The 16,267-nt window shown below is 41.6% G+C and overlaps 1 protein-coding gene across 1 annotated transcript in view; it reads left to right on the forward strand.

Annotated features, from left to right (window-relative positions):
- igdcc4 (immunoglobulin superfamily, DCC subclass, member 4) overlaps positions 1-16,267 on the forward strand; it is a 66,723-nt gene that overhangs the window by 14,138 nt on the left and 36,318 nt on the right. The window contains exons 2-3 of the mRNA XM_035521109.2: positions 5,103-5,411; positions 10,151-10,310. Of these exons, the coding sequence (XP_035377002.1) occupies positions 5,103-5,411; positions 10,151-10,310 (469 nt within the window). The remainder of the gene's footprint in view (positions 1-5,102; positions 5,412-10,150; positions 10,311-16,267) is intronic.

A 16,267-nucleotide genomic window follows, 5' to 3' on the forward strand; every position in this document is an offset into this window, starting at 1 on the left:
GATCGGTAAAATCTGAGGAGATTGTGGTAATCTGTATTTTCATATCTGTTCCAATGTGTGTCAATATTGACACTGGCTCCTTGTTCAGGATTGGATGAAACATAACTCATGTTGGATTAGTTGTCTTTATTTCTCTCTCTCTCACACACACACACACACACACACACACACACACACACACACACACACACACACACACACACACCTGTAGCTGTGTTCCAAATAAATAAATCAAACTTTAAATTCATGGTATGGAAAACTCAACATTAAAACCTGCAAGTCCTAAAGCCATGGAAAATTAGGAATGATAAACATGTCAGTTTCCCACGTGAAAACGTGCGTTTAATGTCTCTGTGAATGAAAATATCCTATTGCAGTGATGGTGCAATCACTTCAGGTGATTTTACACAGACACCCCGATATAAATCACCACAGGTCTCGGGGCCAAATGCCAATTGCAGCAGTCTCTATTAAGGGTTTTCAAGTTAGTTAATTGTAGCCTAAAATGATTTGCCATTTGAGATGCATCCATATTTGGCGCCACATTTGGTACAGCGTACGTTTCCGAGAATACAGGGATAATGCATCATAGATCAGAATAGTGCGTTATAGCTCCAGCTTCCTTTATAGGGCCAGCCATTTTCATTTACATGTTACGCATGGTCCTAAAACTGCAGTTCAAGGTGTTGAGAGGAACGGAGTCGTGGTTAAATGCAAGTGGCGAGAACTAAGAGGTAACGTTAGCTAGCCAACAAACCACAGGGGCGCGTGCTAATAACCGCGCACGCGGTACGGAAGTCCACCAAGCTTTCGTTCATTGCTGGGTGATTTCGCATTTACATCATCCCTCCAGAGGCAGATCAGTGGGCTGACTGTACAGACCCTTTCAAAGTGTGTAAACGGACATGACGGCACGACCAATGTTGGTAACGGAAGCTGATATTTGTGCTATTCCCAGGCTTGATCTTATTTCTTGCGCTGTTATTGCGAGACTTTTATTTTAAAGCACCTTATTAAATCTAAATGCCTGTGTATGTGCATCATCGTGTAAGCTTAAAAGTGGAAATGTTTTGGCAAACATAAATACAATACCTTTAGTTGATGAATTTAGTTGTTAAAGAAATGGATCAACCCTGGATAAATTGCACAGATCTCAGTTTACGTTCCCATTGAGCGAGCGCAACCTTCTGGTGACACTGCTCCTGAAACCATTGCCCTTTGTACAATGCGAGTACAAATCCTCCATCGTTGCATCTTTTCTGATCATGGATGGAGTGTTTTCACGCGTTGACGCAAACACTGATACTCTGCTTCGCTAACACAGATTAACCTTGCATCAGCACACATAAATGTGTACAGGGTCACGCTGGTGTTGTCATGTTCTTGTGTATAAAAGGTATAAGGTGAGACCGTCGATAACGTATAACCATACTGACCCTTGATTGCGTAACATGACTCATATATAGAGAACTGTCGGTCACTGCTAGGGGTGTGCGTGCGTGTGCGTGTGTGTGTACGCCCGCATTCGTTTTTTTTTTATCTAGTCAATCTCTGCTCTCTTCAGAAATCGATACATAGCTAGTTTCCACATTACAAATCTGCTTTCCCTCTTTTCATGTTTTATCACACTGAACAGAATGGCGAACCCCTGGGTCTTTGCTGTAAGGAGAAAGGAACCTAATGAGGGAAGGGAAACCAGAGAAAGGGACAAGAATAGCTCAAACCTCTCATTATCATTCTTCCTTTAACTTCACTCCCACTCTCTAAACTTTAGCCTTGCTGAGGAGGTTGAGGCAAGGCCTGGTGCCTTTTGATTCAGTCCTAGCATTTCAAGGTCAGTCCTAGCATTTCATTAGTTGTCTGGACCACACACATGACCTGCCTATGGTGGAGTCTGGAAATCACTAATACATTCCCTTCTCCACATAGTTGTCGTCTACGTGTTTATTTCAAAAATATGTAATAAAAGCATACCCTGAATCCATTGAACAAGGCACCCTGTTGGCCAGTCAGGGGCAGGTAACAGAGAGTTATGAACACTGTGGATGTGTTTAAAGTGTTTAGTGTTTCCAGCCAACAGAGCCCCTAATTTAGCTGAAGCTTTTTGTTCAGAATTTATATGTGGGTTGATGTTAATATTCAGAACATACTGAATTCATCGGAGAAGTGTTAGAAGTGCATTAATTAGCTAATCATGTTTAAGCATTAATTAGCTAATCGTGTTTTATCGTTGATTAGCTAATTATGTTTAAGCATTAAACCATATATCAGTGGATAATTTTGCAGAGTTGTTTTAAGCTGTATGCAAACTTTGCAACAGAAGATTTGATGTGTACATTTTTTTTCATTCAAGGAGATGTTCCTTTCATCTTGACCATGACCTGGGTGCAAAGTGATGGTGTAATGTGATTGGTGACTAGTGAGGATGTAGAGATGGTGTCACGTGAATTGTAGTTCATGAGGATACGGTCATGGTGTGGTTTATTTGTTGGTTAGTGCGGATTATGTTGATGGTGTGCTGTGATTTGTAGTTATGGAGGACATGGTGTGCTGTGATTGCTGGCTATAGAGGATATGGTGATGATTAGTAACAATATGATGGAGTGATGCAACTGGGAGTTAGTGAGGGCACCATGATAGTGTGAGGTATTTGGTAGTGAGCATAGCAAAGCCATTATGATGATGATGATGGTTTGATCACCATTGGTGCTATTGATGCCTAGTGGGAGCTCAAGTGTGTGACGATGTGACCCCAGACGTTTGTTTCGCATGCATAACTGTACTTTGTTGTCCTGACTTCATCACATGCTGAACGTGTTAATAATTCTGTATAGCTGTACCTGGGTTTTAATGACTTATTGAGATTTAACTGGATTTCAAGTGTGAGAGGTTATGGTGAATAAAGTGATGGAGGTGAGAGTGGATTTATTGAGTGTGTGTCTGAGAAGCGGGTGAGGTCAGATCGGTTGAGTGTGTCTGTATTGTGGTGACATTGCGCTCTCTCTCTCTCTCTCTCTCTCTCTCTCTCCCTGCTGCTGTTAGCTGATGGAAACTAGGCCAGTCCCTGTGATCTAGCCCTCCTAAGCCCTTCTGCTTTTGTTCCTTTCCGAGGGGCAGGATCATAGTGACCAGTGTTATTTGCTGTCTGTCTGTCTGTCTGTCTGTCTGTCTGTCTGTCTGTCTGTCTGTCTGTCTGTCTGTCTGTCTGTCTGTCTGTCTGTCTGTCTGTCTGTCTGTCTGTCTGTCTGTCTGTCTGTCTGTCTGTCTGTCTGTCTGTCTGTCTGTCTGTCTGTCTGTCTGTCTGTCTGTCTGTCTGTCTCTCCCCCCCTCTGTTTTTCTTTCTCTGGCTCTCTCTCTTTTTCGCACACATATGCACACTGAGAGTAATAGCATATCAGCGTCTGGACTGACGAGGGCCTTTTCTGAGCCACGGGCACTGTGGCCTTGTTCTCAGCCATAGAAACAAGCAAGGATCTTGCTGCTTTCTGCTGCCATACATCTTAAAGCTTTTGCCCATGTTTCTCTCTCTCTCTCTATCCATCTTTATCTATGAAGCTTGATTATAGTGCTTGCTTATATATGACTGTGGTGTCATTGTGTTCTTTCACACATGCATATGCTCAAACACCTCCCCAGTCTAGTATTACTATCCTTGTAAGGATCTTCCATTGATATAATAATTACTGTAGCTAATTAAAGATCCACTTGCATATAACCCTTACCTTAACCCAAAGTAAATCGTTTGGCTTTTTGCTTTTCAAATGAAGGTAACAATATTTGAATGTAACAACCTTTGAGACACAAGGTAAAATATATATATATATATATTTCCTATCCTTGACATTTAGTCCCCACAGAGATATATAAACACATACACATAAACGAACATGAAAATGCATGAAAAGTATAGGCTTGTGATCTTGTGATTGTATGTAATTATTATTGTTTTTTTATTCATTTTTTTTTTTTTTTTGCAGTCTGCAAAAATGTTAGTGTGGATACGTGTTGCACACATACCAACACTTTTTCTCCTCTGTAATTTTTTTATGTTTTACATCCATTTAATTTTTCTCTCTCAGTTACGTGGATCTCATAGATCTTTTCTTGTTTGACACCCCCACGCATGAGCGCACACACACAGCTGTTGCAGGGTTGGCTCCAACGTTAATCTTGCAAATAATTCCACTTCCCATTAGCTTAATTAATTGAGAGCTTTACTGCAGTGTGTAAGAATGGAATTCAAGCTTGTGTGTGTGCGTGAGTGTCCATGTATGCATGTACTTGCATGAGTGGGTGTGTCCGTGGGTGTGTCCGTGGGTGTGTCCGTGGGTGTGTCCGAGGGTGTGTCCGTGGGTGTGTCCGTGGGTGTGTCCGTGGGTGTGTCCGTGGGTGTGCAGGCACTGCTGTCCTGCCATAGCTGTGCCTCTCTGCCTGAGAAGAGCATGAATTTAAAAAATGACAGCCATGTATAATTTGGTGTAGAAGAGATGCTCATTTGCCTTTGTGGGTCCTCTGTTTTATGCTGCAAATCCCTTTTAATGAATTACTGTGTGCTCTGACTGTGTGGGTGCTGCTGATTTGTGCTTTGCCTGGAACTGAAGGCAGTGAATTTTGGAGGATTTGTTTCTGGTGGTGCATGGCTGACATCATTAACAACAGAAGAAGTATAATGTATTGTGTTTGTAAGCGGATCTTTATGCTGGTACAGGTACATTTGTCACCCACATCATGGTTATCATTTGTTTAAAGATGCCAAAAGTAGTTTTGGATCCAGAAGGGAATTATACATCGATTTATTTATTCTACATTTAAATGAGTTTGTTTTGACCTAAACATAGGCCACACATTTTTAATTTGGTACTAAAAATAAAAAAGTAATATTGCTGGAATGTAAGGATGCAATATGTAGACAAAATATTATATTACGGTTATATTGCTAAATATAGAGTTCTCCATATCTCTTGAGCTAAAAACACTTTGGTAAATACATAATGTGTTATTTAAAATGTTACTCAATGTGGATAAACCATTTTTGGGCTATGCTGTTGGGCAGATTTCTTGTGAATGCACCTTGCTCACACTGTTTCTCGTTGCCCCTGCAGAGAGCCCTGCTTCTGTGGAGCTGAGCTGTGGGCCTGGCCCCGCCCACGTGGTGCTTGAGACACCCCGCCCCCTGCTGCTGGACTGCCATTTGGGGGCCGTCGAGGCACCACGCAACGTCACCTGGCTCCGCGACGGGGCGGTCCTGGGCGAGAGCGAGGCGATCCAGCTCCTGCCCAATGGCTCCCTGCTGGTGCTGCCCGCCGGCCGGGACTGGCAGACTCCAGCACACGTGGAGGGCGACTACCGATGTCTGAGTGGCAGCTCCTTCGGTGCACTGACCAGTCGCACGGTTACGCTGCAGCTGGCTAGTAAGTATCGTGGCTGCATTTTGTGCTTGCCAGATAACAATGCTTTTGAGATGATGCTTCGATGAGTCATTAGTAAAGACACTGCTGCATTGTTTTGACAGAAACAATTGCTGGCTGTGCGGTCAGACTGAGAAATGCACTCATAATATCGACGAGAATATGTCCGAATCAGTTGTTTTAAGATACAGCGACTGCCATTTCATCTGGTAAGCAAGCAATATAGACTGGGTTCTGCATTTGGATTCACCCCTTCTACTCTGTCATGGCTCCTTCTGATTTTCCACCTTGCTTTTATCTGGGAGTCACATTTGATGACATAGTAGCCAATCAACTGGCTTAATTGTTCAATGATTTAAAAAAACCTGGACTGGATTTAGTCTAAGAGGCAGGATTGAGTAGAAATTCCATTACTGACTTTTGTGGGTGGAGTGCAAAAGGAGAAAGGGGAAAACACTTGGACAAGAGCTCTGTGTGGCTTTCCCTTCTATGAGGACAAACCCCTCTTCCCTAAAGATCTGCGGGGTGCATAAGAATCATCTAGCACAATGAGGAGATTAGAAGGCAGAGATGGGCGCACTCATCAGAGACCTGAAAAGGAGACTATGGTGGCTGGGAGGAGGTTCAGACGTGGCCTGTCTCTCAGACCGCAGTAGCAAGGAGCAGACACAACGCACCAAAGAAAGGGCATAAAATCCCCCATAAAACCCCTGTAGTACTATTGGTTGAAAAATGCTTTGGAAAAATATGAACCCAGTGGTTATTTTATTCAACATTTACAGTGATGTTGCATTTACGTGTAAATGTATTTTTGAGGGAAAAATCAAATAATTGTTAAAGAATAATGGCGTAATTGTGTGACAGTGGTAGGCTTTTTATAATTGCTCTAAATCTCTCTTTCATGAAATAATAAGTTAGTGTTTTGAAGTACTGAAATCACCTTAGTTTTCTCATACCCTGCTTCTGCCTGTGTCCTGTTTATGTAACAGAGACCAGTGGAGCAATATGTCTCCCCCACGATATAATGTCCATCCTTAAGACTGTGTAAGCATACTGTCTGCCTCGTGCCATCTCTCTCTCCTCTTCACACAGCCAGTGTAATGCTCTTACACGGAGCCCTAAAGCCTTTTTGCTTGGCTGGAGCTGAGGCTTGTCCACACCTGGCTAGGGTAAGGCCTCAGTTATTCCCTCCTAAAGGAAGAGAACCAGATCACGCTTCACCTCGTTTTCTTCCCTGTCTGTGTCTCTCTCTCTCTGTATCTCTTTCTCTCCCTCTCTCATCCTTCTCTATCTTTCTCTTTGTTTCTGTCTTTCTGACTGTCTGTCCCTCTGTTCTTATGCCTTGAGCTTTTATCCGGCAGTCACCTGAGTGTAAGGTCATGATTTACTTCCAGTCGTTATCCTTTCCATTCCTAGTCACGTTCCTGTTTGTTTGATTTTATTAATTGCAGTTATGGCAGCAGTGGTGGTAACTATTAGCCCTGGCAAGATGCCTGTTGGAAATTACAGTTCTGGGAGAGCAGGGGGGACAGGGAGGAGAGAGAGAGAGAGAGAGAGAAAGAGAGAGAGAGAGAGAGAGAGAGAGAGAGAGAGAGACAAAAGGAGAGCGAGGAGTACCATTAGAAGGGAAGCATGGGAGAGAGACAGCCCCCTCAGGGCATTTGAGGACGTCCTTCTGAAGCTGGGGCGTCCAGCTGGCTGTGGGCGGGGGCTGGTGAGAGATGGATGGGCAGATGAGCATGAGATGAAACGGTCTCGAAGGAGGCAGCTGGAACACCATTCCTCAGAGTTCCTCAGTGTTCCTCAGAATTAATGAGGCCTTCTAGGGCCCTTCACAAGTTCAGGTTTCATACTTGCCAAAATATCACACCAGGTTCAGTGTTACAAATCCAGACAGGTCATAAAATGAAAGAGTGTAGAAGTAAATCGATAGGTTTGCTGTCTGTGGTCTCCTCTTTCTCTTTCTAGTCTTCTCTTCTTTTTTTTTCTTTTAGATCTCCTCTTATTCTGATCTCCTCTTATTTCCACCTGCTGCAGGATCCACAGTGATGGAAACAAACCAATCCCTGTGGTTTTAGTACCCATCTGTAACACATAGCACATACACAAAGCACATACACTCAGTACACTCGGTTATAAAATATGTCAGGGTGGTCTTGCCACTGAGATGCTTTCAACACGCATTAGGTTTAATTAAAACAACTGATGAGTTTCACTTAGAGAGTCTCAAAATTTAGATGGTACTTAAGTAGCTAAATTTGGTGCAATGGTAAATAGATGATAATAATAAATAACTGGGTATCCGCGCGCACACACACACACACACACACACACACACACACACACACACACACACACACACACACACACACACACACACACACACACACACACACACACAGTAGCGAGATCAGATGTACATTATGGTGGTGATGTGGTGATATTTTGACCATAATTTTATGGCAACGAATGCAGCCTATGGAAGCTTGTCTAGTCCATCCCCTCTGCTGTCCGCAAGATCCCTGGTCATGGCGGTCTTGGCTCCCTCGCGCCCCGCCCTGCCCCGCCCCGCCCCCCGGCCGTTCTTTGTGGATGGTGGGGGAATGGCAGAGTTAGAGCATGCTGCAGCTGTCTCAGGGCCCAGCTGCTACTGATTCTGCTGGTGGTGTCTGGATCCGCTACCCATCCCTGCGGAATTCGGAAGGACAGAATACTGATGTGTTCCGTGTCGCTTGCAGAAAGGAAGAAAGCAGTAAACTCCTTGTCACGACTCTGTGGTGGTTTGAGCAGCTAGAATCTGACTCTCCAGAATGCACGGGTTGGTTTCCTAGTCATGGCCTTAACTCCACCTGAGAATCAAGGATCAGACTGTCACAATCACTTGTTTGCCTTTTATATTGTGATGAATGCAGTGATGTACTCTGTGCTGTCAGTTCACTGAAGTTGGAGGAGCTCTATGAGATCTTTCTGGAACCTGGTGTCTGAAAATGTGCTTTTGGTGGTCAGCACCTCCAGCGCTTGATCCAATAGCTGTCTGTGGGATCAAGAACTGTGTGTACACACACATTAAATTCAACATAAAAAATAAACATAGCGCAGAATAGTGAATGTTGGAAAAACATCAGAAAAACATATTTGCGTGCACACACACACACACACACACACACACACAACATAAACAATAAACACAACATAAACACAACATAAATACAACATAAACAATAAACATAGTGCGGAACAATGTGAATGTCTTAAAAACCACATCACGATAACACACGTGCAAACACGCGCACACGAAAATGAGTGGCGTCTGCTTCAGTGGGCATATAGTTTATAGTGGTGTGTGCACACACGTGCGCGCGCACGCGCGCGTGTGTGTTTAGGCCGTATGTGATGAAACACACTGAAATATCCCCTGTTAATGTTTAACATGTCGTTATCTCTTCCACTCTTGCTTGCTGGATCATCCCAGACCTCTGTGTTCCCATTGAGAAACTTTGCTCAGTGGCTACAAGATCAGAAGCGTGTTTCCAAACGGTCCCTGTAAGAGACTCCACACCCCCTTCTGATGGTCAGGATAATCTTAGCAGTTTGCTTTCAGCGAACTGGGCCTCTGATATGACATATTATTGACTGTGGCTACTGTTTCTACACATATGGCTACACATATATGTGGCTACACACACACACACACACACACACACACACACACACACACATATATATATATATATATATATGTGTGTGTGTGTGTGTGTGTGTGTGTGTGTGTGTGTGTGTGTGTGTGTGGAATACCCCTACTATAATTGCAGTGTAGGGAGATTTCATAACACAATTTGTAGTCTTATTCCAGTCGAGGTGAAGGCAATTACGTGGTCATTTTCAGTTTTATCTGTTATTTTGGTAGAATATAAAAGATACAGTGCACTGGGTCTCTTTTCAGATAGGAGTATAAGAGCACCACCACTGCCACCACAAAGTATCAAAATCTCAAGCTCTGTTGTCAGTAGGCCCCGTTGGCTTTGACGGCATGTCATGTACTATATAAGTTGTTTTCATGATGCAGTTCATGCGAGTGTATTGTTAATAACTCTTGTGCTGTTTTCTATGTTTTGTTTTATAAGTTACAAAAGATTTTTATGAGATTTATTACATAAGGACATGCTTGGAGTCTGTTTTGAAATAAAGTCAAATCAGTTTGTGTAGTATAGAATTAAGGCTCTGTAAAAGAAATTATTTTTAATGTAAAAAATGGTGAAAACCTTTCAGAATGAAAGGATTCAAGGCATGTCTTTATTGAAAAGGTCTTATTATTCTAGTTTCATATATTTACCATGTGTATATATAAATTATATGCCTATAGAATATATGGAGTCTGGTATTTGATTGTGTCTGAATACATCTTCACAGCGGGCGGTTTTGGAAAGCAGGCTTGTTTTGAGTAATGCTGGCTAATGCAGGGCCATGCAAACCCACTGACCTTCCTACTATTATTTCTGGAAATGCTTTTGAATGATATTAAGTCTGTGTTGCTGAAATGCACCCAGTATTGTTAAAGTACAGCATGGCCAGGACACAGGAAATGGGGCCAGGACCCCACAGGACCCCCTCTTCCCAGCCTTCTAGTGCCTCCCTGAGGCAGGGGATATTATGTGTGTCATGCAAGGTTTATTACATCATGTGTTTCATTCTTGTATGTTCTCTCTCTCTCTCTCTCTCTCTCTCTCTCCTCTGACCTTCAGGCCTGTCTCGTTTCCTTCAGGACCCGGAGTCTCAGGTTGTACCCACAGGTGGCACTGCCCGCTTTCAATGCCACGTGGATGGCCTGCCTGTCCCCAGCATTACATGGGAAAAAGACCAGGTGCCACTTCCTGTTCCTGCCGACTCGGATGACCCGGCGAGGTGCGTGACCCTGGCTGCAGTCCACAAGGTGGCCCTTTTGCCCCGCAGTCACTAAATGCCGCCACATAATGGATTACATTGGCATTGAAGTTGCTGCTGAACATGCTTGCTAATTTGAAATGATTCATTCAGTTCTATAATTCACCCATGAGTGAAGATCTAGTTCAGCTTGTTTTGGGTCTAGTTGTTTTTGATTAAATGTTGAACTGTCCAGCAAACAGGGAGAAGCAGCAATAGTTACAGTGAAAAACCAGATTTTCTTTCTTTGTCTGTAAAATCTGGTGCAAGTTTGAAATCTTTAACAGAGTAAGTGCTTTTGCTGTCATTTTTCCATTGTCATTTTTCTAATTAAACTGAATGGTACTTTCATAAACCAAGTATAATGAGCCAGTTTTAGGGCCCCCCTGTGACCCTCACCTTGTTGTTGTTGTTGTTGTTGTTGTTGTTGTTGTTGTTTATAAATATGTTTATAAAGATTTATAAAGACTACATGAGGTTAAAAATGAGAGCCCCACTTTAGGTTGTCTCAGCTGACCTTTTAACCTAAATGACTTATTTTCTTTTATATATATATATATATATATATATATATATATATATATATATATATATATATATATATATATATATATATATATATATATATATATACACACACCTTTCTGTGCTTTAACTGCGATAGGATGAGTCTTTTCATATATTAGTTATTAGCAGCATAACTGTGTGTGCATACAAACACTCAATCAGCTCTCCCAACTTCCACCTCTTATTTTTTCTCTTTCTCTTTTTGATGGTTTTAGATGGAAAACCACATACTTGTTTGAATTGTGAACTCAGTCGCTAATGTATTCTCAAGTGGTGACTGAATAACACAGTAATAGCCCTTAATAAAATCCGATCCTGTGTATTAGGAATAACACAGTAATAGCCCTTTATAAAATCCGATCCTGTGTATGGGGAATAACACAGTAATAGCCCTTTATAAAATCCGATCCTGTGTATTAGGAATAACACAGTAATAGCCCTTTATAAAATCCGATCCTGTGTATTAGGAATAACACAGTAATAGCCCTTTATAAAATCTGATCCTGTGTATTAGGAATAACACAGTAATAGCCCTTTATAAAATTTGATCCTGTGTATTAGGAATAACACAGTAATAGCCCTTTATAAAATCCGATCCCTGGTATCAAGTATAGTTGTTGCTGTAAAATACCTGAGATACTTTCGTGGATTTCCTTTCATGTCAGTTTTGAAAGTTGATGTGGCACAAAGGTGTAACTGAACACACTCAGCAATTTCAGTCTGCTACACACTCACCAGCCACATAATGTCTAAACATTTTAACTAAAGGTTTTTGAAGTTAGAAAGAGTGATAGACTGATAGTATACTGAGTTAGAATGGAATACTGAGAATACTGAGAGTTTCTGATGCAGTTAATAACTCACTTGACACTTTAATTATAGACAAGTCCTCTATTTCTATAATTGTCATCTCAGGGGTGTTTGCAGAGTCTTGTAGGGGCAGGAGAGAAGGTCCCCCCCCAATTCTCCCAACCAAAAATTAAAATATGGGGCAACACTCCATCTCCACCTACCTCATATTTCCCTCCACCACTGGTAACCCTGTAAGTTGATTTACCTGTAATGGAATTCCGGCTGATAGATTACTAGATAAGTAAAGGCTCTTGTGGCTGAGGGGTAGCATAGGGCACATTTGAATGTCCAACCTCCCATATGATATTCTATATAAGTATTAGTAATTTTATTTTTGGGCTAAAGCACGTGGGTGTAACGTGAGGCGAGTTGAGGCAGGACGCAAGCATGGTAGTGAGCAACTTTTATTTAGGGTAGTTCCAATAGCAAAGTCATGGTCATAGTCCATGGTCAAACGGGCGGTAGACAGAGATATAACTGCAGGTAACACGAGGGCAGGAGTCAGAACAACCAACAGGGATCAAGAAACGGAAGCAAAGGGAGAAAAATGACTGACAACCAAAGACGGGACGTTTGCCCCTTATATACATGGGGTCATAAGGGGGAAAACAAAACACAAATGAAAACATTGCAGGACAGGCATAACAAAAAATGAGACAGGATGAGTCTAGACAAAAACAAAGTTATATGGCACAAACAACATGGGAACTGCACACCAGACGGGGGAGATCGCGACAGTGGACTAAAGCGGTTGTCTCTAGAAAGTTATAATTCCAGTCTCATCCTTCCAGTGTGTGAGGCCAGGGATTTTGAGGGGACAATAGAGTATTTTTGTTGTTCCTTGGATTGTGCTCTTTTGGACTGAGATCTGTTGGAGCCATAGCCCCAAGTGCCTGTATCACCACCAGGACCTTCCATGTTTTCTCTATTTCCTCTTTCAGTCCCTGGTATTTCTCTAACTGCTAGGTGCTGGGTTGTCTCAGAGGTGCTGGGTTGCCTCAGAGGATCCTTTGCTCAGTCTGTATCTTTGGTTTTGTCTGATGGGATACACCCCTTCTTTGATCAGCCTAGGGCTTATTGCTTGATCTTAGTGTTGCTGTGATTATTGCCTCTTTGCTGTCCTTCAGTTTTGCCTTTTACAGCCATTCTTTGTAGGCCTCTTCTTCCCTCCTTCCAGCTGGCTTAAAGCATTCCAGTTCTTCTCTTGGCCAGGTTATTGTGCCTGCTGGGTATCTGTCCTTCCTACAGCAGCCGTCCTGCTGTACTTCTAACATCTGCGTCATGGTTCCCTTGTGATTGGAGAATCTCCAGATATTTGTAGCTGTCCTCTAGGTCTGTTATATGGCATTGTGGTAGTCCCCTTTATCATGATCACTTTTCTTCTTTTAACTATCAGAAGAATACACTTCTCCAGCCCAAATGATATTCCAATGTATTTGCTATAGAACCTGTTCAGGTGGATCAGTGAGTCGATCTCCCTTTCCATCTCATCATACAGAGTGATGTCATCCAAGTTCAGGAAGTGGCTGATGGTAGTTCCACTCCTGAATTTGTACCTGTACCCACTCTTATTGATGATCTGTCTGAATTCAGCCCTATGCAGAGCAGAATTGGGGACAGTGCATCCCCCTGGTATTTAACACACTTTATGGTCACACTTTATGGTCTTTGAGTTGAGCGCAACTTCTGCGCTGTCCTCCAATGTTCAAATGAGTTCTGAATAAAGGCTCCTATGGACGTATTAATTTTATACAGGCCTTGTTATTTAAGGATTCAGGTGTCGGGCTGATTCATATGCTTTCTTATAGTCAATCCACGCAGTACTTCAGATGGTGTTTCCAATCCCCTTCTGAGTGGTGCTCATGTACTTGCACAAATGCCTGTATGCTATACTGCTTGGTATCCAGGATTCCTGGCAAGAGCGTCCATGTTGTTGTTATTGGTCTGTAGTTGGATGGTGTTTTGGCCTTTCTTAGGATACTTTATGAGCATTACTGTCCTACTGTCCTGCCTTGTGTTTGCCTGCCCAGATGGGAGTTGGTAGCTAGCAGTTGGTGCTGGGCATCCATGCAGATCTGTTTCTTTAGTCAATCGGCATGGATCATGTCAAGTCCAGGTGCTGCCCAGTTTTGCATGAATGTGACCTGCTGTGGGACATCTGCTGTTGTAATGTTGAGTGGTTCCAGCTCTGGGATATTTTGGCCACTGCTTCTTTCGCATATCTCTGCAGTCTGGCTGCCAGTGCTTTTAACCTTTGTTTAGCAGACTCCAGAGCCATATTTATAGGCCATCCATTAAATTTCTTCTTTATCCTGGCACCATCTTTGATCTTGATACCCTTCTAGAGTGCCGTCAGTTTGCCGACTTGCATCCAAGTTGTCTTTAAGTTGGTTTCCACCATTTGTTTCCAAGGATAGTGGGTGTGGTTTGTATTTTGAAGTCTAGGGTCTGAAACATGACTGAAACCAAGAAGCCTGTAACAGCGGCTGACAGTAGTTATAGCCATTATCATATTCCACATGTCCACTGTACACTTTGGTATTCTTAGTTTCCATTTGAATTCTGTACCAACTTGTAGTAGTAGGTGTTATTTGGGCAATAGCACACATACACACACACGCATGCACACACACACACACACACACACACACACACACACACACACACACACACACACACACACACATATATATATATATATATATATATATATATATATATATATATATATATATATATATATATAAGTGAAATATTAAAACAATCAAATTAGTAAAGTAATAAAACTTTAATTAAAATAATAATAAAATAAAACCATTGCGCATGCATAATCCAAAAATGAAAAATAACAGATAGAATGAGATTAATTTAAAAATGTAAATTGTCCTAAGAACAAAAATTATGAACATTTTAGGTTTTTCTGCATGTTATTCCAGGTTTCAGGTGCACAGTAAGCAAAAGTGGATTTTCCAAACTCAGTAAAAACAGCTGACACCTGCAATGTGGTCCACTCATTTGAGCTAGTAAGGTCTGCGTTAAAAGACAACAATGATGTAAGGATGTGGAAAACCTGAAGGAGCCTTGGAAATAAATAAAATCCAGTGTCTTATCACACCTTACAAAGAGAGATCCACCCAACCTTAGAATACAGCTCACAATGAGTATTATAATCATCACCTGTAAATCAGCAAAGCAGCACTGAAGAGATTTAACAGCAAAATCTACATTATCCACAGAACAGTACCAAATTGTCTCATCAGCATATAGATATACACTGTACCCAGATACAGAAGAAGCAATATAATTTATATAAGGTGTGAACAGAACTGGCCCCAGAATTGAGCCTTGTAGGACCGCTTTAGCAATTTGCATAAATTTGGATTTAATATTTCCAATGGCCACAAACTGCTGTCCATGAGGTGACTCAGAAAACATTTATAGCCTTTTAAAAGCAAGGAATGATCAACTTGCTCTTGTTCTTGAAAAATCAAAAAAGGGCTACACAGTGTTTCTTTCGATCAAAAGACAAAATAATGCCATTTAAAAGATGTTGGCATTAACAGTGCCATGTTTTTTTTTTTTTTTCTAAACCCATACTGAGGAGTGTTCAGAATAGAATGTGCTGACAGGAATTATTTACGATAAACTATTTACTATTGATTCTAACATTTTTGATGGGTATAATATGTTTATTAAATCTTTAGCTCCTAAAGCATTAACCATGTCACCACAGGAGAAGAACTATAAAGTAAAACAAGGCCTTGGATGTTAGGAACAAGGCCATGGATGTTAGGATCAGAAACAGACAGAGGGAGTCCTGTACAGACTTAATCAGATTAGTATATGATGTTTATGAAAAGCTGCATAGATCTCTTAATGGGCTGATATTGAACACCTATCAACTGTGGCAAGAGGAGGAACTGGAAGGGAAAACTTAGTTTTCTTTTCCAGAATTTGATGATTTTGGAATAAAAAACAGACGATAATTAGATTTCTTATTATGGAGTGGTGTATTTGTTTCTAAGCATTCCAAAAGCAAACTGGTGATGGGCTCCGTTCTGCCTGACTGGAGCAGAGCCGTTACATTTCTCTGTACGCAAAGGTGGCGTTTCCGCTGAGAACCGGAGACTTGACCTAGTTTGTATTCCATATTTTTAGTGGTGCATGTTTGTCTTCTTCTGAACTGAGCTAATTCAACATCAGGGATGTTAGCAGTGTAATGAATATCACTCAAGATATTCATGAAGGCTTGCTCATTGAGTAGTTTGAAATTCCTTCTTCTCAGCAAACATACCTTTTTTGTCCTGAACTTTGAACACACGCTATTGACCAATGATCACCAAAACAAGGCTCAAATATTTCTGAGTCAGTTATTTCTCTCTTTTCCATTTGTTAAATTGAAATGAATCATAGATTACTTAGAGTGTTCTTTTGGTTTGGTCTGGTCAATAATTATCTGTGTGATATTAATATTGCTACAGACTTCTTATATAAGGCAGAACACAACCACTTTATTTTGA

The sequence above is a fragment of the Electrophorus electricus genome, chromosome 23 (genome assembly GCF_041902795.1).
Source record: "Electrophorus electricus isolate QZ-2024a chromosome 23, ASM4190279v1, whole genome shotgun sequence".
NCBI classification, from domain to species: domain Eukaryota; kingdom Metazoa; phylum Chordata; class Actinopteri; order Gymnotiformes; family Gymnotidae; genus Electrophorus; species Electrophorus electricus.